General features: G+C 40.6%; 1 protein-coding gene across 2 annotated transcripts in view; it reads left to right on the top strand.

Moving 5' to 3' along the window:
• Positions 1 to 25,835, top strand: part of LGR5 (leucine rich repeat containing G protein-coupled receptor 5) — a 124,615-nt gene that overhangs the window by 61,025 nt on the left and 37,755 nt on the right. For both annotated transcript variants that reach the window (XM_027594962.2, XM_027594961.2), the window contains exons 3-4: positions 14,211 to 14,282; positions 21,650 to 21,721. In XM_027594962.2, coding sequence (XP_027450763.2) covers positions 14,211 to 14,282; positions 21,650 to 21,721 — 144 coding nt within the window. The remainder of the gene's footprint in view (positions 1 to 14,210; positions 14,283 to 21,649; positions 21,722 to 25,835) is intronic.

Raw genomic sequence — 25,835 nt, 5'->3', positions numbered from 1 at the left:
AAGAAGAATAAAAGCCATCACCGTTAATGGTCTCCCCTCCCTCACACCATTCTGGAATGCTTACTACCTGGGCCACATGTATTGGCACATTCAAGTCTTGTTTATCCTCTGTTACTTTTTTTTTTTTTAATCTACATGGTGACCAGACGTGCACAGGCCAAATGTCCTATTATTGCAAGAGGAAGGAGAGCCTTTTCCTTTTGGAAAAAAAACAAAAACTATATCTGAGTGTGGCGAGGCTGCGCTGTGTAGAGAGAAAAGCGCAGTATCTAAAGGCAAAGCCCGGGACTCTTGTCTCATCTCTGCCATTTACTAGCTGATAATCCACTTGACCTCCCTGGGCCTCAGGGGATATGGTGAGAGCTGCCCTGCCTGCCTTTTGAGATGTTTCTGAGAATCGAAAGAAAGGGTGATGAGAAAACTTTGCTAAATTCTGATTCACCTACCGAGCTGTATTAGTAAAATGAGAGCACTTTCGAGAAGATTCTAAGCTCTTTCTTCCCTATTTCCTGAGCCTGATTTTGCAGTAACCCAGGGATCCAGGACTTGGGAAGGAAAAGCTGTTTTGAGCTGTGGGCTTTAATGGATATACACGATTAGTGCAGAATAGTTCTTTACCGAGTTTTTAAACATCCTGAGCGCTAATTGCATTTCTCTCCAACAGTGCTCTCTCAGTTCTGTTGATTCAGTTCTACCAGGGACTTATGTTAATGTTTGCTATTTGGACGAATAGAAGAGCCTACATTTGGTCCCTCAGAGTGTGTTCAGATGTTAGGAGCTAATGGCAGAGCATGCCTAATGCTGACATCTACAGGTCCCATTAAACTTAGATTCGTAGTCTGATTAAACCAGAGGGGGAAATGAACTGTTACCATTTTAAACAGTGTGAGTTGAAGGCCTTTGTTTCCGAGTAGTAGTTTAAAATCTTTCCGGATTCGAATGCTATTGGAATCAAATACTCGATTTAGCCATCAAGGAAACACGAGAAGCTCTAGGGAGGTCTGTTTTTAAGTTACTCTTGTTCCCTGGAACTGTTTGCTCATATTATGGTTGGCCTTGAGGAATCTCTATATAAATCTCTATATAAATAGTAGATACCGATTATTGCAGATGAGATTTGTAATGAGAAATACCACCAAACTTCCTGAAAGCAGAATCTACGCTTGTTACTTCTACTTCCTCATCATGTTGCTGAAAATGGTGAGAGCTGTCCTGCCTGCCTTTTGAGATTTTTTTCTGAGGATCAAATGAAATGATGATGAAAGAACTTTGGTAAACTGTAATTCACATATTGGATTTGTTAGTAAAGTGAAAACACCTTCATGCCCATGAATGCTCTTCCTACCCTTGGGCTTTGTCACAGTGTTCGGTCTCTTGTCTTCGTAGATCTGGCAAATGATGAAAAATGCTGCCTCTTGGAAGCTCTTTTTCTCCAATGTTATTCCATGGCAGTTATTTTAGTTCTCTTCCGAATGTCTTTCCATATAGCTGGAGATAGACATTTAAATATCTGTCTTTGTGTGTGTGTGTGCACACGTGTATGTATCTTTCGTTACGACATTTTGGGCAGTGTTCTGAAAGTGCCCTATCTCCAGGCTCCTCTTCTTTTTCTCTTTAGCATCCTTCCTCCTCCGCTCCCAACTCCTATAATATGTAGACATTCCCCCAGATTATTGCACTTCGTTTTATTGTCTCCTTTCTCGGGTACTTTTCAGTTCATTCACTGAATACATATTTACTGAGCCGCTGGGAACGTAAGAGAGAATGGGACCTGCTATGGTTCACTCACTCATTCAACAGGTCCCCGCCCTGGGGGAGCTCACATTCTACTGGAGCGACACAGTAAGTGAGGAAACTAGCACCGATGATATTCGATGATTGTAACAAGAGTGTTGAAGAACACAAACACAGGTAGAGAATAAATAACAAGGGAGGACAAGGAGGGAAAGTCTCTCTAAGAGGATGACATCTAAACTGAGATCAGGAGAATGAAGGGAAGTTGGCAGTCTGAAAAGCTGGGGTAGAATGTTTCTGGCAAAAGAATAGTGTGAGTGGACGTCCAGAAGTAGGAAAGAACGTGACACGTTTTCTGGACGTGGAAGAAGATCACTGTGGCTGAAACTGAGTGAGAGGAAGAGAGACTGACATGGGGTGAGGTTAGAAAGGAAGGCAAAGACCCGACTGTGCAGGACCAATCAGGCTACCTACAGAATTCAAATAAGAGCAATGGAAAGCCACTGGAGGATTGTGTACAGCTAATGAAATCATAGGGTTTATGATTTTAAAAGATTTCTCTGATTTCTGTATGCCAAAGAGACTGGGGACTTACAGAAGCAGAGGGACCTGACAGGAGGCTACAGACCCATTAGGAAATGACTGTGGTCGTCTGGGGAAAAAAACCCAACAGTTAAACTATTTTTGTTAAGATAGATGACCACCAAATCAATATTCCTAGTTCAGATTTATTTTGTCTTTGACTGATAGACCAGTGATTCTCAAAGTGTGGTCCCCGGACCTGCAGTATTGGCACCACCTGTGAACTTGTTAGAAATGCAAATTCTATGCCCCGTTCCAACCTAGTGAGTCAGAAATTCCGGGGATTGTGCCCGGGAAGCTGCCTTTAATGAGCTCTTCAGGTGATTTCGATGCATAATAAATCTGAGGGTCACTACTCTAGGCAAGTGGTTCTCGAATTCTAGTGAGATCAGAATCATCTGGAGTGCTTGCTAAACCATACATTGCTTAGCCCCACCATAGCGTTTCTTCAGTGGGCTGGAAGTGGGGCGGGGGGGGGGAGATGTCAAGAATTTGCCTTTATATCACATTCTCAGGGATGCTGACACTGCTAGTCTAGGGACCACACTTTGAGAATCATCTGCCAAGTGACACTTCCACCTACCCCACCAATACTTGAAAACTTAACGAGTGCAGAACCAGACTGACTTGTCCAGCCCCCCAACAAGCTTTTTCTCTTGCCTTTCCTGCTTGCCATAAGCATTCTTATCATCCAAACTTGTGATCACTGTGTCTGTCCCTCACTTCTTGTGTTCTGCAATTCTTTCTCTCTCACCCCCTGGTATCAGCCAGTTTCCAAGATCCAGAGCTCATAATTCCACACTGTCTTTCCCATTCGTTTACCCTATTTTATTACTACGTAGGTCAGGTTCTTATTGCCTCTTCTGGATAACTGTTAAAACCCATTAACTAATGACCTCTCCTACTTCCCCCAACAAGTAATGAATGAATCATCATTTCTGGGGATGGAAACCTTGAAGGTCTCTAGTTGATCTTATCAATACTATACTGAGAGAACTATTCCAGAGTTTAAAATCCTTGCATATGCATTAGTATCCCCTGGACCATTCTTTAAAACTACTTTACTGGGGCTTATGCCCAGAGATTCTGATTTAATGGGTCTCAGTGGGGACCCTGACAATATTTTTTAAAGCCCTACAGGTGGGCTGAGACCCACTGGGATATATGGAAGCATCACAGTGCAGGAAGACAATCAGGGACTCAGCAGTTGATGGAATGTGGGGACCAGAAGGGAAGTCCGAAGGTGAGAGATGACTGTGAGGAAGATTATGAGATTAGGTGCAGGAGACTCGTGAGGTGCAGTCAGTGAAACAGGGAATTCAAGGGGAACAACTGGTATTTTGTAGGCAGAAGTTGTCTGGTTCTGGACATACTAGGTGTAAGGTGCCAGTAGGACATCCAAATGGAGATGTTGTTAACACAGTTGGAATGTGAGTCTGGAGTATGATGAGTCTGTTCTAGAAATAATGACTACAGAGTTGTCTACAAAGAGGTGATTTTTGGAGCACCTGGGTGGCTCAATCAGTTAAGCATCCGACTCTTGATTTCAGCTCAGATCATGATCTCAGGGGTATGAGATCAAGCCCCACGCTGGGCATGGAGCCTGCTTGGGATTCTCTCTCCCTCTGCCCCTGCCCACCCCTCTCTCTCTCCCTCTAAAAAACAAAACAAAACCAACAAAAAACCAAAGAGGTGATTTTTGAAGGTGCTGGGGCAGATGAGGACCTTGAGAGAAGATATAGGCTCTATGTTTCCCAGTGTGACTCTCTACCCATGTTAAAATCACCTGGGCTGCTTATTTTAAAATACAGATTCCTGAATCCTTCCCCCTAGAAACTCTGAGTCACTGAATCTGAGTTGGGGCCTAGGAATCTGAATTTTTGTGGCTTCTCAGGCGATGACAATGCACACTCAAGTTTGAGCACCACCAGAGAAAAAAGAAAAAGTGTGAGGACAGAAACCTAAGTAACATCTCTGTTTAGAGGATGAGAATTAAAAGAGGGGCTAGCAGGAAGAAAGAGAGACCACCAGTCATAGTGGTGAGAGCAATAAGGTTGTACAGGATCTGGAGGGCAATGGAAGAATCTGAGTAGGAAGCAGTGAGTACAGTTTTCTTACGGCCTTAACCCCAGTGATGCAGGCATGTGTGTCCTTATGTTTTTCCTGTTTTAGAGTAATTTTTCCTGACCAACCTAAGCTCCAGGTCAACCTACTTTTAACTGAAGTAATGGTTACAAACTCAAATTTTTGAGCCAAAATGCTATATTGTATCAAATTCTCTTGTGTAAACTTTTCTATGTAAGTGTGAGCAAATAACCTCTCTTAGATTCATTTTCCCCTCTGTAAGAGGGGGATAATCATGTTGTTTAATATGATTTTACAATAATTAAATAGCACGATGTATGTAAACTACTTAACATTGTGCCGGGCACTTACAAGATGTTTAATAAAAGGTGGCTATTACTTGTATGCTGCAAAGCACTCTCCGTGGCATATTGAAAGCACTCAAAGAAGGGGCTGCCTGGGTGGCTCAGTGGGTTAAGTGTCTGCCTTTGGCTCAGCTCATGATCTCAGGTTCCTGAGATCGAGCCCCACATCAGTCTCCCTGATCAGCAGGGAGTCTGCTTCTCCCTCTTCCCCTCCCCCTGCTCATGCTCTCTCTCCCTCTCTCTCAAATAAATGTAATCTTAAAAAAAAAAAGTACTCAAAGAAATTGCTGAATTTAAATTTGATGCATAACGGAGGCATATTCTTTAGCTGTTCCTGATCTGGTTATGTGACTAGCCAGCCGTCTTGGAATAGTTATGACAGACCTGTAGCACTATGGCCAACTGTCTTTAGAAACAAGACCGGTACCTATTGATTCAGCTACCTGCTCTGGGCAGGCAATAAGAGTCTTTACCTTAGGAATCTATAATCAAATCAGGTAGACTACAAAGAAAAAGGTAGGAAATGAACAGCATTGTATAAAATATGTCCTACAGGAAAGTTGACTCTGGACTGAAGTAATTAAGGGAAGCTTCACAAAGGAGTTAATATTGTGGTTAAAGAAACCATAGGACTTTATGCCCACTGAAGTATTATTCTCTGTTACCCTGAAGAATTCATTTATTTGCTCCAATGGTCTTAGTCTTTGAACATTGAGATCTGAATATTTTTATCCTAATAATGAAAACAAAATGGACAGTTCATAAATCCACAAAAAAAAAAAAAAGAAAAGAGAGAAAGATTCCTGACTGGATTTGACCAATTGGATATGCTTAACTTTTGGAGGAGGGGTGGAAACCACATTTTTTTGAAAATCACAATTTCTTGAGGCATATTAGGAAAGACACTTATTTCCTCTGATGGGAAGGAAAACAGCTGATAGAATTTCATAATCCTTGCATCCAAAACTGCTAAATAGGCTTCAGCAAACCTTACCAAAGATGAATACCAGCGGGTTAAACTCTAAGCATCTGGGCCCTTCTGACTAGCATGGGCATCTTATAAAAGAAAAGCCACCATGGTAAGCTTGGTCAAGTACAACGATGATGCATTATTGTCTGCAGAGTTAAGATTAGTAGAGTACATCGGACTGTGAGTTTCATCCTGTTTATGTCTAAGTCTTCATCATCCAGACTCTTGGCTCCTTTAAGAGTATAACCCAAAGCCACACTCATCAGTGGGGTGGCCCCAAAAGCAATAAGAACACTTAATCAATAGAGTTGAGTCATGAATAGCCAATCTGAATTGACTATGATGTTGTTTTTTCATATGAGAATATTTTGACACATCGTACAGAAATAGAAGACTTTAGAGATTTTATGTTTAAGTGATAGTTTACAACTATTCAGGTGAATCTCAACTCAGAAGAGTGAAAAAGAAGTTTAAAAATAGTAACAGAGTCACTGAAAATAAATATCAGAAAATCACAGAGAAGGAAAATAGTCCCAGAAAACTGGAAATCAGCAAGTGTCATCCAGAGCTTCAGAATTGGAAGAGGGAGGGAAACTACTCTACCATCAAGCCTGATGTTAGCCCTCACCAAATTTCTAGAACAAATTAATTTTGCAAGTATAGAATGTGTGCTGTCCAGGTCTCATGTACTTGGTAAAAAAAGTTGGAAAATAAAGCAGTAATTTCTAGGAGCCAGCCTGAATTTGCTAAGTAGCCAGAAGTGTCTTTTATTTTATTTTATTTTATTTACTTATTTATTTATTTACTTATTTATTTATTTTTTAGAGAGAGTGGGGGTAGCAGAGGAAGAGGTAGAGAGAAAATCTCAAGTAGACTCCCCTCACGGAGCCCGACTCAGAGCTCCATCTCACAACCCCAAGATCATGACCTGAGCCGAAAATCAGGAGTCTGACGCCTAACAGACTGAGCCACCCAAGTGCCCCAGAAATGTCTTCTTTTAAATCATAAGGGTTATCACATTCAAGTTCATTCTCTCTGATTATTTAAGCAGCCCTGCTGTTACATAACTTATATGCTCCCTAAGACTAGATTACATTTAAATAAAACTAGGAAAGTGACGATGTTTTTCATTTTACATAAAACCTTTCTGAGCTTTGGTATCTTTACCTACAAAATATGGAGTGTAATAATCTCTGATCTACCTCCTGATATGAAGTATGGGAAAATGCTTTTAAAATGTTACATGGGGGCTGGGGGGCACCTAGGTGGCTCAGTCGATTAAGTGTCAGACTCTTGGTTTCAGCTCAGGTCATGATCTCAGGGTCATAGGATTGAGCCCCACATTGGGCTCCATGCTCAGTGGGGAGTCTGCTTGAAGATTCTCTCCCTCTGCCCTCCCCCAACACACACTCACTCCCCCCTCCAAAATAAATAAATAAATAAGTCTTTTTAAAAAATGTTACATAGGGGCACCTGGGTGGCTCAGTCAGTTAAGCATTTGACTCTTGATTCTGGCTCATTTCATGATCTCAGGGTTGTGAGATGGAGCTCCATGTCAGGCTCCATGCTCAGAAGGGAGCCTGCCTGAGATTCTCTCTCTCCCTCTCCTTCTGTCCCTCCACTCCCCCCAAAAAAATAAATCTTTAAAAAAAAGTTATGTAAAAAATAATAATAAAATAAAATGTTAGTAATGTGTAATAAAGAAATCTTATAATAAACAAGAAGAAAACAGCAGGTTAGAGGGAGGATGAGGGGGAAAAGAATGAAGGTAAGTAGGAAATGCACGTGTAGCAGAAAAACAATTTGAGGGCAGAGAAAACTTCTGTGAATGAATCCTATCATTTTTTTTAAGATTTTATTTATTTATCTGACAGAGAGAGACACAGCAAGAGAGGGAACACAAGCAGGGGGAGCGGGAGAGGGAGAAGCAGGCTGCGGCCCAGCAGGGAGCCCGATGCGGGGCTCGATCCCAGGACCCTGAGATCATGACCTGAGCCGAAGGCAGATGCTTAATGACTGAGCCACCCAGGCACCCCAGAACCCTATCATTTTAAAAGAATAAGTGAGATAAGGCCCAGGGAAGTTAAGGGACTTTTATTATGCTTTACTGTACACTAATGGTGAGAAGGAAGAAAACCAAAAAGGGAAAGGCGGCGGGGGGGGGGGGGGGAATTCCTAAGAATTACAAGGCAAAATTTCTCACAAGAACTGACCCAGGAGGCCTGGTAGAACTAGCAAGGCCCTCTCACTTAGCCCTGCAAATGCTCTTCTGCCTTTGGAACTCCGCCAGGGAAACCCACGTTGGAGCATGGTTCCCCGCACAGTAATTTTCCTGAGGCCCTCGCCAGAGCACAGGGTCAAGCACCCCTTCCACTCACCGTGCACACTCCATTTTACCCACATGCTTCTCCCTCTCCAGGCCAACATCCAGAGAAGAGAAATCAGAAATTAGAGGTCGCATCTGATTGCTTTGCTCTCGTCTCTCCATTTTTTACAAAATGAAGCTACCAAAAAAAAAAAAAAAATCCTTTAGATTTCTTTAGAGATTCAAACTATCATAGAGATTAAAAGAAACATAGACTCTCAAAGATATTTTAATTGGTTGTTAAACACCAAAACATCTACTTATTTGATTTAGTTGAAGAGGCATGTGTCTACTATAATTTGATTTTTTTTTTCTTTTTATGGTAGCTGAGTCAGTAACACTAACAACAGCGGGACAATATGAGTCTTACATGTGGAGCAATATCTTTAAGAATGAAAACGTTTTTTAGATCATATAAAATATATAAAAGTTTTTCTTAATAAGTTGTATCTTATTATAGAAATGAAGATGTTGGAAGAGATATTCTCATGAAATAATTTTAGAAACAGGAAAAAAAAAATCCAACTCTCAGACAAATGGTATGTGGGTCTCTGGGGTTGGAACATAGTTGCCAGAGATTTTGTTAGTTCAGATCGTCACAGGAAAGATTTGTGTGCAGTTCTAATTATTCATGTATTTATTTGAGAGCCTTTTCCCCCCTATAGTTTATATGTATTTAATTTTAGAATTACTAAAACCATCCCACATGGTAAAGAAATGAGAAGGATCCAGGGATTTCCTTAAACTATTGTTTTTTGTCAATGAGATAGATCTTCCACCGGCCTCGCAAATAGCTAAGAGCACATCAAAAATTCCTTTAAGACAAACTCCCCTCATAACACAGGTTCATGGTTCCACAGGTTAGCTCTGAATACAGACTCAAGGGCTCTGAAAGTCTTTGCCCAGAAAAGAAAATGTGAAAGAAGTAAGCTAGACTTCAGGAAATGTAACAGAAAAGTATCTGCCCTAACAATAATTTCAACTAATAAAGTAAATAAAGTTTTTACTCCCTCGTTTTCATTTCCAAAGTCAACGTCTCAGGAACCCTCGAAGCTGCGTGATGACACATGAGCAGCAGTAGGAGTTAAGCATTCATTTGAAAGCTATGCCCTAGTATGGTGATTAACATAGTAAAAAAAAAAAAAGAAGAAGGAGAGAAAGAAAGAAAGCTGTGCCCTAGAACTTCGAAATGTACTGTTGAAGTTAGGACCGTGAACAGGGATAGTTAGGGACTTTTTGGCGAAAATAACCGTTCTTAGTCAGCCCAGTCTGATTAGTTAAGTCGTATGTGGTCATCTACCAAGCCTGAGTCTGTCTTAATTCACTAAGTAGCTCTTAGTCACACATAGTTCATTACTTCAGTGTTACACGTAGTACTTTGGGTAACTAGGCAAATGACCGTGAGTTATAGATAATATAACCATAAATGTAAAATGTTGCTCTTTTTTGGCTGCCTACATGTCGCCCTGCCCCTAGTGGATTGCCTGGTTGGAGTTTTCTTTCTTCTGCACCAGATCCCACCACTTCTGGCCACCTTTGCCCTGGGGGGCTGCAGCAGCATCTCCCACCTGAACTGCTCTGGTTACCCCTGTGCTTCCACTCCACTCCACTCTCCCCTTTAAGAGCTCCCATCAGAAGGACCACTTTATTTTTTTTTAAGATTTTATTTATTTATTTGTCAGAGAGAGAGAGAGCACAAGCAGGGGGAACGGCAGGCAGAGGGAGAAGCAGACTTCACACTGAGCAAGAAGCCCTATGCGGGACTCGATCCTAGGACCCTGGAATCATGACCTGAGCCGAGGGCAGACGCTTAACCAACTGAGCCACCCAGGCGCCCCCAGAAGGGCCACTTTAAAACACAAGTCTGATCGCATCCCCTCTCCTGGCCAGAGTCCTTCCCGTGGCCTCCGGAGCCCTGCATGAAGTGGCCCTGGACGCCTCTCCACAGTCCCCGCGCCGGCACTCGCTCCCTGTGTCATTCCACCCCAGCCCTGTTGGCCACCTCACAGCTTCGGGACCCCCCCCCCCAGGCCCACTCCCAGCGTGGGGCTCTTGCACGACTTTCCCTTCACATATATACCTGCATGTCTCAGGCCTCTGCTGAAATGCCCACTCAGCAGACAGGCTTCCCCGCACATCGGATCTGAAAGAATCGCCCACTGTCCTCCGCATTGCTCTCATCCCCTCGCCTTGGATATTTTTTTTCAGAGTCTGTTTTGTGTGGTGGTCTTCCTTTGTGTTTCCGTTAATGACCATCTCTCCACATTAGAAAGGGAACTCCGTGCGGTCAGCGGCTCTACCCATCTGGGGATCACTGCTGCATCTCTGCACGGACCGCAGCGACCGCACAGGGCAGGCCCTCTGTCAATACTTGTCGGATCTGCAAAGATTGCTTGAAGGAATGATAAAGTAAACGTCTTCCGACTTTAGCGTGACTGTTCGAAACAGCAACATGCAATGGCTGTGAGCGTTCAGGGGTGCCAAGTGCAAGCTCATGATACAAGGACAAAAGGGAGATAAGGAGAGGAGAGTGGATGCTGCAGTTTGGAACGGTTTTGCAAACATGGCTCCTCAAGCCTGGCATCTAGTAAGGTCTCTAACAGCGGAGGTTTACTAGCCTTGCCAGCTTCATAATCCTTCAATCACGGACTTGTTTGCAGAGGGCAACAAGGGATCACACTGATTCTGTTACTCATCAGAAGAGGACGCCAGGGCGAGGGGACCGCTCTGCTCCCTAAAGTCATCCAGGGGCTCGGGTTCCTTCTGGCTCTTTCGCTGCCCTTGTTTTGCCTTGGGTGGAGTGTTCTCCACACCAGAATCATTAGTGCTGTCTTGCCAGTACCACTTCTGCAGGAATTTCCTGTAATAGACAACACTGGGGGTAAGCAGATTCCTTCTAAGGAGGTGACACGGGAGTTTTCACACCTCACTTTCACTCACACCCAAACTTGGTTACATTACCATGTTTAGATGCAAGGAAGGCTGGGAAGTGTAGTCTCTAGCTGGGTGACCACATACTGGGCTAGAACTCTGGGTAACGGGTACTATTCTAGAAGGAGGGGGCAATGGCTGCCGGGGACATTTAGTCGTCTCTACTCAAATGATTAGTTGGACACTACTGGGGCAGCCTATTCTGTTTCGGACACTATGCAAGGCCCTATAATGGATACAGAAAGAATTCCCACTTTCAGGGGAATGTGTGTGACAAGACAGGTACGCACTGTCACACAAGGTAGCCAGCAAACCCATAGAGAGGCACAAAGTGCTACCAAAGTGGTTCAAAATAGAGAGCCGGCCCATCCATTTGGAAAACTAAGAAATGAAATTGCTTTGAGAGACAGGAAGGGAGAGGAGGAAGAACATTTTAGATAGAGCAAAGGACCAGAAGGGAGATGGTGGACGGCACAGTTAGGAAAAGCCAGTCTCACGGTTTCGTGGAGCTACATCATAGAACACAGATCAGGGAATTATGGAGAGGAAGCTGAGGACTTTGCATTTCTTTTCATTTGGCATGAGAACTGGTGAAGGGTTTTGAACAGGTGAGTGATATAATCAGAGTTGGCTTTACAAAGATGGTGGCGGACACAGAATAAGTGGGCATAGGGAGGGATTCAGTGTGGGAGACTGGATGGAAAGCCAGTTGTGATAGTCTAAAGAGGGTTTTCTAGTAAGACTTTATAGGAAATAAACAAAACACCTCTGAAACCACCCTGGTTAAATATTAGCTGAATTACATGTTAATGGCATACATACTATGCTCTAGGCTAGTGGCCTTCAAACTTTTCTGACCATATACAGGAAGAAATCCATTTCTTCCCCTCAATCCAGTTTCACAAACATGTTTCAAAACAAAGCTTTCATAAAAAGATACTTTTCTACTAGAGTAGAAAATGCAATCTGTTGTTTTTCTACTCTCTTTTTCTTAATTCTATTCCAAGCCACTAGATTTATTTACAGTTTGAAAAAGACGTCTTTAGGCACCATGAGGAATGCGGGAGGAGTACCATATAAGAGCTATCTGAATCTTAACAAAATTATATTTGTTAAGAGAGGGAAAATAGGCACAAACACAAATAAACATAAGACGAGAGAGAGAAGTGCTAGAGTGTAGGAGATAGAAGGGACCTGAGTAGCTACCTTATCTTACTGTTTCATGTAATTAGTGAGAAAATGAATCTCAGCAATATAAACTTACTTAACAGCTCACAGCAAGTTGGTGCTGCAGACCCGAAATAGGCAGACCTTCTTCTCAGATTCAAGTCTCTTGTTATATATTTTAAAATTAAAAAAAATAAAAGCAAGATTACAAAAATTGTGATACATTTTGATTTTAAGTCAATTTAATTTGGATCGAGCAAATTACGCTTTCTAATACACATACCAAACATGCTATTCAGAGGTGCTGCTTATGAGATAATATTTATTTCAATACTCCCAGCTTGTTGGTGATGCAGACTAGCCCGGGGACACATATTTGAAGTTGTATGCTGAATGGCTTTTTTCAGTCCCATCAGTGGAGCTCAGTGGAACTGAATTATCTCTCATTTGTAGATAATATCAAAATACAAATTTGAAGCTGTTCGGCCCTTCAGGAATAAGCACTAGTTCAAGTGGGCCCCTCCACCCTTTTACTCCAACCTCCACCTCCGTCAAGAAAACATGCGGGTGTCTTGATTGCCGGCTTTACCCACCCTTCTACAATGTGATCAGCTCCTTAAAAGGTTCTGTGCTCTTCTGAGTCACTGTGTTGTTCTTGGATTTTTCATTTTGTGGAACCATCTAACACCTGAGGTTATGGCTTTGATGTGATTGCCAGAAAAGTACTGAACCAGGTGCTTCCGGTACCACACCTTGTCCATCTTTTTGCGTATGTTCTCACCTTGGCTGTTTCCCACTTAGAAAAATATTATACACTCTTTAAATTTTACCAGTTAATGATGTCAAAACTTTCCACTAAATAAACCTTATTCATGTCTTTCATACTAAACACTCTTTATTGTTTTCAATTTTTTAAGCATAATACCATTTTGAAATACAATTCCAATTGAACCGTTGATTAAAATACCCTTTCCCGATAGAGTTTAGAAAAAACTGACTGTGAATGTAGTGATCCGAAAGAGCACGTGCATCGCGATGTTTATGGCAGCAATGTCCACAATAGCCAAACTATGGAAGGAGCCTAGATGTCCATCAACAGATGAATGGATAAAGAAGATGTGGTATATATACACAATGGACTATTATGCAGCCATCAAAAAAAATGAAATCTTGACATTTGCAATGATGTGGGTGGAACTAGAGGGTATTATGCGAAGCAAAATAAGACAATTATCATATGATCTCACTGATATGTGGAATTTGAGAAACAAGGCAGAGGATCGTAAGGGAAGAGAGGGAAAAAATGAAACAAGACGAAACCAGAGAGGGAGACAAACCATAAGAGACTCTTAATCTCAGGAAACAAACTGAGGGTTGCTAGAGTGGAGGGGGGTGGGAGGGATGGGGTGGCTGGGTGATGGACATTGGGGACGGTAACTGCTATGGTGAGCGCTGTGAATTGTGTAAGACTGTTGAATCACAGACCTGTACCACTGAAACAAATAATACATTATATGTTAATTAAAAAAAAGAAAAAGAAAAAGAAAAAACTAACTGTGATAGTCTGCATCTTATTTGCCAGATTTAGCAAGAAAGTTGGGTATTTTGTGGGATAATTGCAACAGAAAAATTCTTATGTTTGATTATCTGATTTATTTAGACTTCTACAGAAAAATTGTAAAAATCATGTGACAATCACAGTTTGACATTACAATTTTTGAAGATTATTATATGGCACTAACTTTCATATAAAATTTTTTAGAAAGGAGAGCTACATATATAGTCTAAGCTATTAAACGATTTAGTGTAAAAATAGATAACTTATTATATTTCTTTGTAGGCACTTCTTTTGCCAGCCTTTTGATTAGAAATTTACAGAAGCTTTTCACAAAATATAACAAGACAAGGTTCTCTACAGTTGTTTTTGACATTTGTGGTTTGAACAAAATTCTGTTGCGTTTCTTAACAACTAAATGAATTCCACATGAAGAAAACTATGCTCACTGTCTCTCCTCTCCCTTGAAACCCACAGACGTCTTGCCGGAAATTCTTTGACATACATTCCCAAGGGAGCATTCGCTGGCCTTTACAGTCTTAAAGTTCTGTAAGTAAACAGGGTCTTATTTGTTATATTTCTTTTTTATTTGTTATATTTCTGATTTTAGTGTCAAGTAGATGGTAATTAACTTGTAAAGACTGAATCCCTCTAATAAGCTATTTAGAACCATAGGCTAATTCACTTAAATTCAAGTCTACCTCATTGGTACCATAGGACCGGCTGGATTTGTGTGTGAAAAAAAAGTCCATCCCTCCTGTTCTAATTTAATTTCTAAAATTGCCTCTAAATAAGCAACTTATCAAATTGGACTTTTAAGAAGCCATTCCCTTTCCTTTTGTGTAATGAAGTTGGGGACAGTTTCTTGAATCATTGTGATCACCAAGTGAATAAATCATTATGATGCTGACATAATGAGACCACAGCCTCAAACAATTTGTCAGGCTTGTTTCCTTATAATGCACCGAATAAGGATTAGCTAAAACACGACCAAGTTTATATTTCACTTATGAATAGAGAAAAGCCGAGTCCGTAACAGATACACTGAGTATTTAATTGAGAATTGTTCATTCATTGAGACTTGTAAAAGTGGTTTTCTTATTATTTAATACCCAACTTCCCAGTTTGTTCATCAGAAAACTCATTATTATTGAATACCTCCTTCTAGTACTCATTGCTTAATTTCTTTCACTTTATTCTGTGTAGGAAAAAGAATCACCTAGGTAGAGAAAATAGGTAGCCTAAGTTGAAAGTCATACCACGAAAATTTTATCTCAGAGAATATCCTGAATTTACTTCCTTTCTTTGAGATAAAAGTTATGAACTCTAAGAAGGCATTTGATATATTTCTCCTTAATGGAAAATGTATTTCATTGACCTGAGGGATAGAGAGGCTATTAGAAAAGCACTTTTATTTAAATTCAACATTTTGTTAAAAATCAAATTTAACAGCAGAACCATTGTTTGGTCTGCTTAGGTGGTTGAGTTTGGTCCCCCCTACTGTTAACTTGTTTTTTCTATTAGGCAGAAATATTTTTAAGTTGTCCTATTACCAAATCCTAATGTTAATTCATTATGTGGTAAAATTCTGAGCTGTAGCACCAACTCTTTAATGCACCTATATCTCCATGAACTCAGCAAACCATTCAAAATGCATCATAAATAAATCGAGTTTAGGTAAGACAAAGAAAAGTGATGTTTTTTCAATGTTGAGATATATACCACAAAGCATTTGTTAATACTTGTTATTATACTTGTTAAATAAGTTATACTACAAGCAATTATTTTAATTCGCTTAACAAAATGTATTTTGGGTATACTGAGCTAGAGAGAGAGAGAGAGAAAGTGTGTGTGTGTGTGTGTGTGTGTGTGTGTGTGTGTGTGTGTGTGTGTGGCATTGAACAGATTATTACTAAAAATACGAAGATCAGTAAGTATGGTCCATGCCCTTGAAGGGTTTATAATGTAGTGATAGGTTGTGGGATCAGGATAGTAGGACAAACACAAACAAACAGATCTCTGATTCATCTGAAAAGTGTGTCTAGAAATATATGCAGGGCACTGTGGAACTCCAGAGGTTGGGAAGCATTTAGTCTGGTCTGATGGTTCAGACTGGCTTCCTGTAAGAGATAGAAAGCGTTCTGGTCCCAGAGATCCTGTGTGTCATGTCAAATAAGCATGGGCATGATCATGTTCTAGGCGTGTTGAGGAACCAGGGAAAAGTTGTAAGCGCAGGAATGTCAGTTTCAGACTTTGCAGATCGCTGTCCATGTGAAGAGGAACCTGGAGGAGCAAGACCCCTGCCAGGAATTGAATTCACTCTTCCTTTTACTTTGCTGAGTTAAACACTAATATTCAATGGGCAAATTCAATCGTCAAATATTTTGAAAATATTTTGGTAGGAGAACAGTGGTTCTCAACCATGGTCATTCTGCCTGCCACAGAGTGTTTTGGAAACTTGTGGGGATGTCTTTGGTTTTCCAGATGATTGGCATGAAGTAAACTGTCCTGTGATGTGCCACTCAGTATCCATCTAGACCTCTAATCTCGTTTCCCTGTTCTTGTCCCGAATAGCTTCTGATCATGGTGTTTCTCTCATGCCCAACCTTATTCATCAAAAGGAGAGGCAAACGTCTGACTCGTTCATAAATATGTCTCCTATCTGAACATCATGTGTGTAATGACACATGTATCACTTTATTATAAATCTCTTTTATTTGTCCTTCATAATATAGTTAGGGCAGTACATTATATTGATTTTTTTCTTCAAAATGATGTATGTAAATAGGCTATATTTTAATGAATTTTATCTAAATATAAGAGATGAGGCATTATAAAATATTTGGTATTAAAGGGAGAATTGGGTCCAATAGGGTTAAGACCAAACTAGAGGTACAATGCAGAAGAAGACAAGCCTGTTTCTATGCTCATGACAACTCTTCCACATGTTTTATAAAGTCCAAAAGTCATTGGAAGAAAGAAAGAACTGATTACAGTATTAGCATGGTAAGAAAGGTAATATCCAAGTTATATTCATCCGGGTCTCTGACCAGCAGAGAGAAGATGAAAAAAAGAGAGAGAGAATAGTAATCCAGTCCACTGAGAAAATAAAGATAGCAATAGCCCTCCTTGACTAGGACTCTGTTATACCTGAAATCTTGCTACTGTGAACTCTGGAAGATCACTAATATTTAAGATTACCCCTGTATATTGGCCTCATAAAAAAAAAAAAAAGAAGTTATTGGTTCTGCATTGCAAAATACCCAGTCCAATGGAATTCTGAACCAGGCTCTCTTCAACCAAGGTTCATTTTCTCGTGTAAGCCATTCAGTCAGGGAACGGCTTCTCGTTCTGCCCCCCAGCACAAGAACCAAAGCCATGTGGAGGTGATGGGTAAAACTAACCGGGGAAAAGTACAAGTAGCCAAAATTCTCATTCCCACGTAGACTTACAACAGAGTCTCAGCAGTTACTTGCTATCTGAACACAGAACAATTAGGCAGAAGGGATACCAAAGGATCAAGCTATGGATGTGATGAAGTCCCCTTATAACATATGATTTCATCTCCCTCTGCTGCACTGTACCTGTTCTCAGTTAGTCCTGTTGGCAAAAAAGATAACCAAACATTGTGTTATTAGGAAGTATGGGATGCTGTAGGAAATAGTGAATATTTCAAATTTTTAATAATTTAAATATATGTAGATTTTTAATACATTTTAAAATAAATTTTAAAAATAAAAACATTTTTAAATTTTTAATATTTTAAAATCAGAGAAAGAAATTAAGAAAATATGCAACCATCCTTTGTCTCTAGAGAAAGTGCTTTATTTTCTTTTGTCACCCGTATGCGAATGATAAAAAACAAAGCTAAAAGTGCCTAAACGCATATTCAGTTTACCGGTGCTTTCTGCTTATATTCAATGCACTGAATAAAGGAATATTTGCAAAAGAAATCAGCAACCATGTTGTGAATGCTTTCTGTTCTAACTGCACTCCATAGTGCTGTAAACCCTTTAATTGTTTTGTCTCACACTAGGATATCTTAAACAAAAACAGAACTTTCTAATTAACTCACTGGAGACTTATAAGGATATAATGGAGATAACTTGCTCTTGTTTTGTTATTTAAAAGTAATTAAACAGAAGTTATTTTAGGAAGAGCTCAGGACTTAAGTGATTTTTTTAAATTGTATTTTTGGTATTTTACTGGTAGAAGTCGTTCAAAAATTAAATTGCTGAGTGGTAGTTCAGGGGTAGTTTAAAAATTATCATTAGCAAAGCTCACTTAAGTTCTGTTTTCTGAAACCAGATATATAAAACTTCGGAGACAGTTTGCAACTACTTAATGACGGAAAACCATCTGAATATCTCTTATCCTCTACTCCAATTTTCCAATTTTTTAGGAAGTCCACATTTTAATAGTTTCACTGTTTGGTTAGCAAAGCATAGAAAGACTATTCAATAAATACTTTATAGAGTAATATATTACCTACAAAGTTTAGACATCAATTCAGTCCATTATCTGTGTCGTACCATCATTTAAACTTATCACTCAATTCATGAGTGACTTAGAAAACATTCTGTGGAGTTAAAAATTATACAATATATTAAAACTACTTGGAAAAATGTAAAATAACCTAGAAATGTAAAATGTTAATATTCAGGTAAATTATGCAAAATACAGAATTCAAGCTACAATTTTCCCAATTCCCTAACAGGCATGTGAAGCATGAGATCTTCCTAACACTTGACTTTGTTCATAAGGAACCAATACATTTGACATTCTTGATTTATAAAATGTTAGTTGAATTCAAGTTTAATTATGAAATTATTTCAGCGAACTATTGGAATACAAGCGACATAATTCTATTCTTTATTAAACAGAATCTCAGACATGATAAGAAAAGTATAAATTTTATGACCTTTAAGTATTTTTCATGTCTTATTTGTATACAAATTCACATTTGTATATATGAGTGTTATAAATACCTTCATATTTTAATCCTCAAACACCTTATCAATCAGATGATCTTATTCTATTCCCATTACACAGATAAGTGACCAAAGGTCAGAGAGATTAAATGGTTTGCTCCCTAAGACTCAAAACTTAGGCCTTATCTCCAAGGTCAATATAGCCTCAAGTTTAGGTGTAAATACTCTACCAGAAATCACTTAGTCTAGCATAGGGTGGTTCTCAGTGTGTAGCACCTTGCCCTTCAGCACCAGTATCACCTGCAAGTTGGTTAGAAATGCACATTCTCTGGCTCTTACCCAGACGTACTGGACCAGAAACTTTGAGGGTGGGGCCCAGCACGCTGGGTTTTAACAAGTCTTCCAGTGGAGTCTGATGAACCCCGAAGTCTGAGAACCACTGGCACAGATTTTTTTTCCTGCCCATTTTTTTTTCTGGCTAATTAAAATGTCATATCCAGTATGATCTCATTACATTGTTAGTTTTGACAAGGAGTCTGTCAATTCATCCAGAAAGGGCCGACCTTTATGGAATGCTTACCATACAGCAGGGATTGTTCTGTGTACATTCACTCATCAGATCATCACAGGAAGCCCTCGGGTGGCTATTATCATTGGTCACTGAGATGTGGAGAAACTGGATGATTTCCCTGAGGCCACTCTGCTAGTGGCAAGGAAGAGGTGGACAGATTCAAGAACCCATTGTCTTACCCATACCTTAATCAGACCATACACCATACAACCTGAGACTCTGGACATTCAGCAAATATGCCTCAAGAGAATGCTGCAAGGTGCAGTGGAACGTACATCAAGTTCAGAGTTAGACATACTTGGGGTTGGATCCCAACTAGGCATCTTATGAAAAGAAACTTCCATTGTGGAGAGAAGAGAACCAGGCACACTGTTTCAGAGATCCAAATGTAAGTAGTAGCCTCCTCAGCAGAAATATTTCTGTAAAATGTCTGCTTTCCTAAAATAGTCTTCTGCCTCTGGCTTACAGAGACTATGAAATACAGAAGGAATGGCTGTGAAATTATGGTGTTACAAACATTTATGAATAAGATAGCAAAATACAAGGAATCTAATGGGAAATTTTTTTCCTTGCTATTTCCCTACTAGCAATGATATATTTTTATTTCATTGTTACCAGGTGTTTCTGTTCTATAGTCCTCACATTCTGAAACTGTTGAATCCAGGCGAACAAAAGCACAAAACTTCACAAAAAGTATTTAGTTTCTATTAAAATATGACCACACACACAAGAAGAGGGGATATTTTTAATAGCTTCCTACTGTATCCATATTTCCATTTGTCTAATTTATATAGTCATCAGAGTGATCCTTTAAAAGCATAAATAAAACAAGTGTTGGTGAGGATGTGGAGAAAGGGGAATCCTCGAACGCTGTTGTTAGGAATGTCAATCAGAATAGCCTCTGGGGAAGACAGTAGGGAGCTTCCTCAAAAAATTAAAAATAGAAATACCATATGTTCCAGTAATTCCAGTATTGGGTATTTACCCAAGGAAAACAAAAACACTAATTTGAAAAGATGTATGCACCCCTGTCTTCACTGCAATGTTATTTATGATAGCCAAGATATGAAAGCAACCTGTGTCCATCAATAGATGAATGGATAAGGAAATGTGTGTGTGAGAGAAAGAGAGAGAGAGAAAATATTATGCAGCCACGAAAAAGATGAGATCATGCCATTTGAGACCACATGGATAGACTTAGAGAGTATTATGCTAAGTGAAATAAATCAGACTGAGAAAGACAAATACCACATGATTCCACTCATCAGTGGAATCTGAAAAAATGAATACACAAACAAAAAGCAGAATCAGGCGTATAAATACAGAGGACAAACTGATGGTTGCTGGGGGATGGAGGCTGGAGATGGTGAGCAAAATCAGTGAAAGGAAGTAGGAGGTACAGGCTTCCAGTTATGGGATGAATAAGTCACAGGAATAAAAAGCAGAGCATAAGGAGTACAGTCAGTGGTATTGTAATAGTGATGTATGGAGACAGATGGTTGCTACACATGTGATGAACATAGCATGATGTAGAAACTGATACATCAGTAAGTTGTACACCTGAAACTAATGTTACAGTGTATGTCAACTATAATCAAATTTTTAAAAAGGAAAAAAACATAAATTAGAGCATATCATTTCCCTACATAAACCCTTCAACAAGAGTTTCTCATCACACTTAAAAGACTCATTGTGGCCTACAAGTCCTCCCTGAGATGGCTCAGTTTCTCCCAGCCTCTTGCTTTCACTCACTCCTCCTTTGCTGCTCCTTGAATGAGTCAAACAAGCCCCCGCCTCTGGGCCTTTGCACTTACTCCTCCGTCTTCTCAGAAATTCTTCCCAGATGTTCACAGAATTTGCTCCATGACTCCATCCTAGTTTCCACTCAAGTATCACCTCCTAAGAAAGATCTTCCCTGACCACCTTTAAGATAAAAATCTCACCCCTTGGGGCGCCTGGGTGGCTCAGTCTTTAAGCGTCTGCCTTTGGCGCAGGTCATGATCCCAGGGTCCTGGGATCGAGCCCCGCATCAGGCTCCCTGCTCCGCGGGAAGCCTGCTTCTCCCTCTCCCACTCCCCCTGCTTGTGTTCCCTCTCTCGCTTTCTCTCTGTCAAATAAATAAATAAAATCTTAAAAAGAAAAAAAATCTCATCCCTCATAGCCATCCATCCCAAAACCGTGTTTTGTTTTTTGTTCATAGTACCTATCCCTTGTCTGATGTTATGGACACATCCATTAATTTTTAATTGTCTTTTACTCCACACAGGAATGTAAGCTCCCCAAGGGCCAAGACTTGGTCTGATGCTCTGCTGTTTCCCTGACGCCTAGAACAGTGCCTGGCACTGCTACGGCCAATTATTATTAATTATTGTGAACCTTCTTTAATGTTTTTCTTCGTTTGTTTTCATATGCAGTATGCTGCAGAATAATCACCTAAGACAGGTACCGACGGAAGCTCTGCAGAATTTGCGAAGCCTTCAGTCCCTGTAAGTATCAATTGCCAGTGTTCTCAGGATCAATATGGGAAGGAGCACTGAAATGTCCAAATGACCATTTTCATTAATTCCTTGGTTGGGGACCATACCTAAAGAAGTTGTGAATGAGACTTTTCATTAGAGCAACAATCCTTCGAATCCTCATTAAACAATACGTGTGGGAGGGACCAGTGCTGGAGTTTGGAGTTTCAGGTCAGATACTCAGTCACAGCACCCGCCGTGAAAAGCCTCTTGGATACGCTGGCATCAAGGGACAGAACGTCCAGGATCTTGTCCTGCCTTCCCCTGTAATATTTTAGTTCCGGAGTTCAAATCAGAGAGAATGCTTTCTCCCTTTATCTAGAAAAAGGAGTGTCACAATCTAGACAGCTTGGCATCTTCAGTTTATTCTGTTTTCAGGTGATCTGAGCTGCTTTGTAGTAAAATGTTTGCTGAGTCCAATACAGATTTAATTTTTCAAGTCCTGTATGTACATCAGGGGTCCTCATAGCCGTAAACTGAGATCTAATGGTATGTCTTGAAGCCTTACTGCCCAACTTCCCCATCGCCACACACACACATACAGGCATACAAACAGTCCCACAGAGAGACTCACACACACCTCAGCTTCACGCACAGACACATCCACAAACATAACACGGCAGTGGTGTTACTGTTCCTTATTCCAAACACACAGGTTTTCTGTCAGGAGTTTCCACTCTTCATTGATTTAGAATCTCTGAGTAAATAAAAATTAGTTATTTCTCACAAAAAGAACTTTCTTACAAGCAGGATGTTTTAGAGCTTGGGGTGTAGGCAATTATTCACGGTGATTATTTGGCAAGACTAAGCCATGAGCAGTTGGTTAGTAAATCATCTCATCAGAATGTATCAGTGTTTACAATCTATTGCACAATTTCCAACATATGCATGTGTAATGTCCCCTTTTATCTTACTTAACACCTGTCAAACAAAATACTGGTTTCTGGTCTAGAATGCTGAGGGAGATAAATGCATGAAAAAAAGCCAAATAAATATTGCAGGCTCTAGCTGAAGAGTATTATAAAGAATCCATCGGTTAATAATGGGGGCACCTGGGTGGCTCAGTCAGTTGAGCATCCAACTCTTGATTTCGGCTCAGGTCATGATCTCAGGGTTGTGAGCTCACTCCCCTTATAGAGGGGAGTCTGCTTGAGATTCTCTCTCTCCTTCTCCCTCTGCCCCTCCCCCTCTCCAAAAAAAAAGAAAGAAAAAAAAGGAATCCATCAGTTAATAATTACATATAGTTTGCTTAATGCCTTTTACTGAGGTGATACAAGAGAAGGAGGAATGTGAGATTGAAGATGATACTTTCCTCCTTTGATTTTTTTTTTCCTTAATGAAAGCAGATCTGTGCTTGAGACAATTTTAAGCTTTTTAGTCCAGTCAAACAAAGTGACTTCCTAGGTTTTCATGGGCCTATAGATAAACAAGCCCACAAGGGCCCCTTTGTGGCCTGGGACAGGTCTGCTGCCTTTTTAGGGGCTCCCTAAAGCCATCAGAGTATCACTCCTCCTTTGTTGCACCAACGTTTTCCTAAAGGGACGGAGCAGTCAGAGAGGCCAAAGGCTCTCAAGTGGGGCTGTATGCGTAAGGGCACAGGGTCCAGGCGCTGCTTAATGGCAGTGGCCAATGGGAACTTTAAACAGCTGTGAGGCAGAAGATACAAGGATAAGAGTTTGTAACCAAAAGCCACTATCAGCTGAAAGAAGATCACAAACAGAACGCACACAGAAGTGAACTCTTTGAGAAAGAGAAAACCATGAATCTTTTGTTCACCCAAACTGGGTGGTGCCTCTCTGATAAAGGTGTTCAGATTTGGTTTCTTACAGTCTCGATATTTACTGTTCACCAGGTGTCTCTTGCATTATGGTTTCTGATTCACAAAAAACAATGGTGTCTGAAACCTTATAAGTATGTGTTCCCTGTGAAAAAGCCAAGGGTTAACTTTCTATTATGATGGTTATCGCATCTAGATAGACCCTCGGCCCCCCGTGCTCGCTGAATTTTATCGGCGGGCTGTGTAATGTTTGTGCAGCCGTCCCTTTGCCCGGAGCGCAGACGGACCCGTGGGAGGTGCTGAATGTTGGCAGTGCGCGCTATCACGCCACATCTTCTCACATTCTTTGTGCTGCTTGGATACAAGAATTAAGATTTGGCAAAGAGTATCATAAACATAGACTGAGCCACCAACCACACAGACACTGTATTGTACCAGCTAAAGGAGCCCCCCGGCTGGGTTTGCAGGTAGGGGCCACAGCGAGCCCTTTTAAAGTTTTACTGTTGTCCCAGATTCAGGGTGTTTAATAGTCCCTCTCCCGTTTCCTTTAAGCAGATCCGAAAATGAAAGCATTAGTTTTGAGAAGAGTGGTCATTACATACATACATTCCCTATCCGCCCTCCATTCATTTCCCTTCAAGATGCTTCTGTATCAATACAAGTAACAAAGAGGATGACACCTGTCTCCTCCCTGCCGCCCGCACCCGCACCCGGGAGGCCTCCACTCAGTCCCCCAGCTCTTGTTGCACCGCAGTCAAGCCCTTAGCCTGCCCCTCAGCCCTTCTGGTCATGGTTCCTCTTCTTTCTCTCTCTGGAAGTCGCTCTTTTTCTCTTCACTTGATTATTTGCCTTGTGGTATATGTTCGCGCTCTAAGCCGCACGGGGCACTCCACAGGAGCTGTGAGCACATCAGCCCTGTGCGTGCCCAGCCCTGTCATCTCCAACGGGGGCTCCTCAACGCTGGCTGCAAAGAAGAATCATTCCAGAGAGGCCCAAAGCCTGAGGCTGCACTCCCCCGAGTGTTTTCTAACTGGTGCAATTATAACATGAAGTGCTTTTTAAAGGAGGATTGGGAAGACTGGTGTCCCACGGCATTCCTGCAGGCGTACGGCAGATACTCTTCCTGAACCATTTTGAAACCTGAAATCGTAACCTCAGCCATACTTTGCATTCCAGGATGAACTCATGATGTCCTTAGAATATGAAATAAAAGTCAGGGGTTGCGTTGTTTGTGTTTAATTGAAACAGCTCACATCTGCCTATTAATTCTACTGACAGTCTGGGGCCGATAAAGATAGGAGGCCACATGCTGTGTATTACCCGGCTATCCGAATGTGTTCACCCCAGCGCGGGCACCTCCGAGATCTACGGAGCAGTGGGCCTCATCTCTGTCTTACCTACTCAAAACTTCATTTTAACAGAATCCTCAGGGGATTGATATGGCCGCTGCCTTTGAGAAATGAACATTTTTATTGTTCTATGACACTAACAAGTGGTCTACAAACCAAAAGTGGCTGATAACTACTGAAATAGATCTTTGGTGTACTTTGCTCCACCGTATGGACTTGACGGCATTGAAGATAGTTTACGAAACCTGATAGGCTAAAATTGGTAATATTGCTGTGAGCAAATAACAAATTGGACTCATGTTTCAAGAGATGTAATTTTCATTTATTTTACATAAACAAACGTTATTTGGCTTTGTTCATAATGAGAACACATAGGTACATTTGTGTTCTTGTAACTCTCTCCTGATGCTTGCAAGTTGTTTTCATAAAGAACAAGAGGTCAAGTCCATGTGCCGGAGCCCAGTAGCCCAGAGCCTGCCCCCAAACGATATGGCCATTTGCTTCTGACATGGTAATGATTGCCCAGACACCAGTTGGCTTTTTTGTAATGTAATCAAATATAACTTAATTTCCTTTCTGTTTCTTTGGAAGGGAATAGGAAATGTAATCAGAATTCACAATGAGTTGTATTTCACCAAGAAACGTTTGGCATAATAGTCATTTGAGGACCAGGTTCAGATTACAGTGATTTCATAGAAACTCAAACCTTAACCCTCCCATGCCCTCACACCTTTGTGTTTGTAGTTAAGAAATCTGTCTCTGAAAAAAATCAACTGCTTCACTTGTGGACAGTCATTAATGACGTTCAGTCATTTCCTTGTCATCAGTGAAGATGATCAAAGACAATGACATCTTCGTGTTTATCCAGTATTATTTATTACATGTTAGTTTTCATTCCAAGTTTCATTGTCAATAGAGAAAGTAATTGGGTTGATACATAGAAAATGAGGGGATTAGA

The sequence above is a fragment of the Zalophus californianus genome, chromosome 9, assembly GCF_009762305.2.
Source record: "Zalophus californianus isolate mZalCal1 chromosome 9, mZalCal1.pri.v2, whole genome shotgun sequence".
Lineage (NCBI taxonomy): Eukaryota > Metazoa > Chordata > Mammalia > Carnivora > Otariidae > Zalophus > Zalophus californianus.
This window is presented reverse-complemented; position numbering and strand designations above follow the sequence as displayed.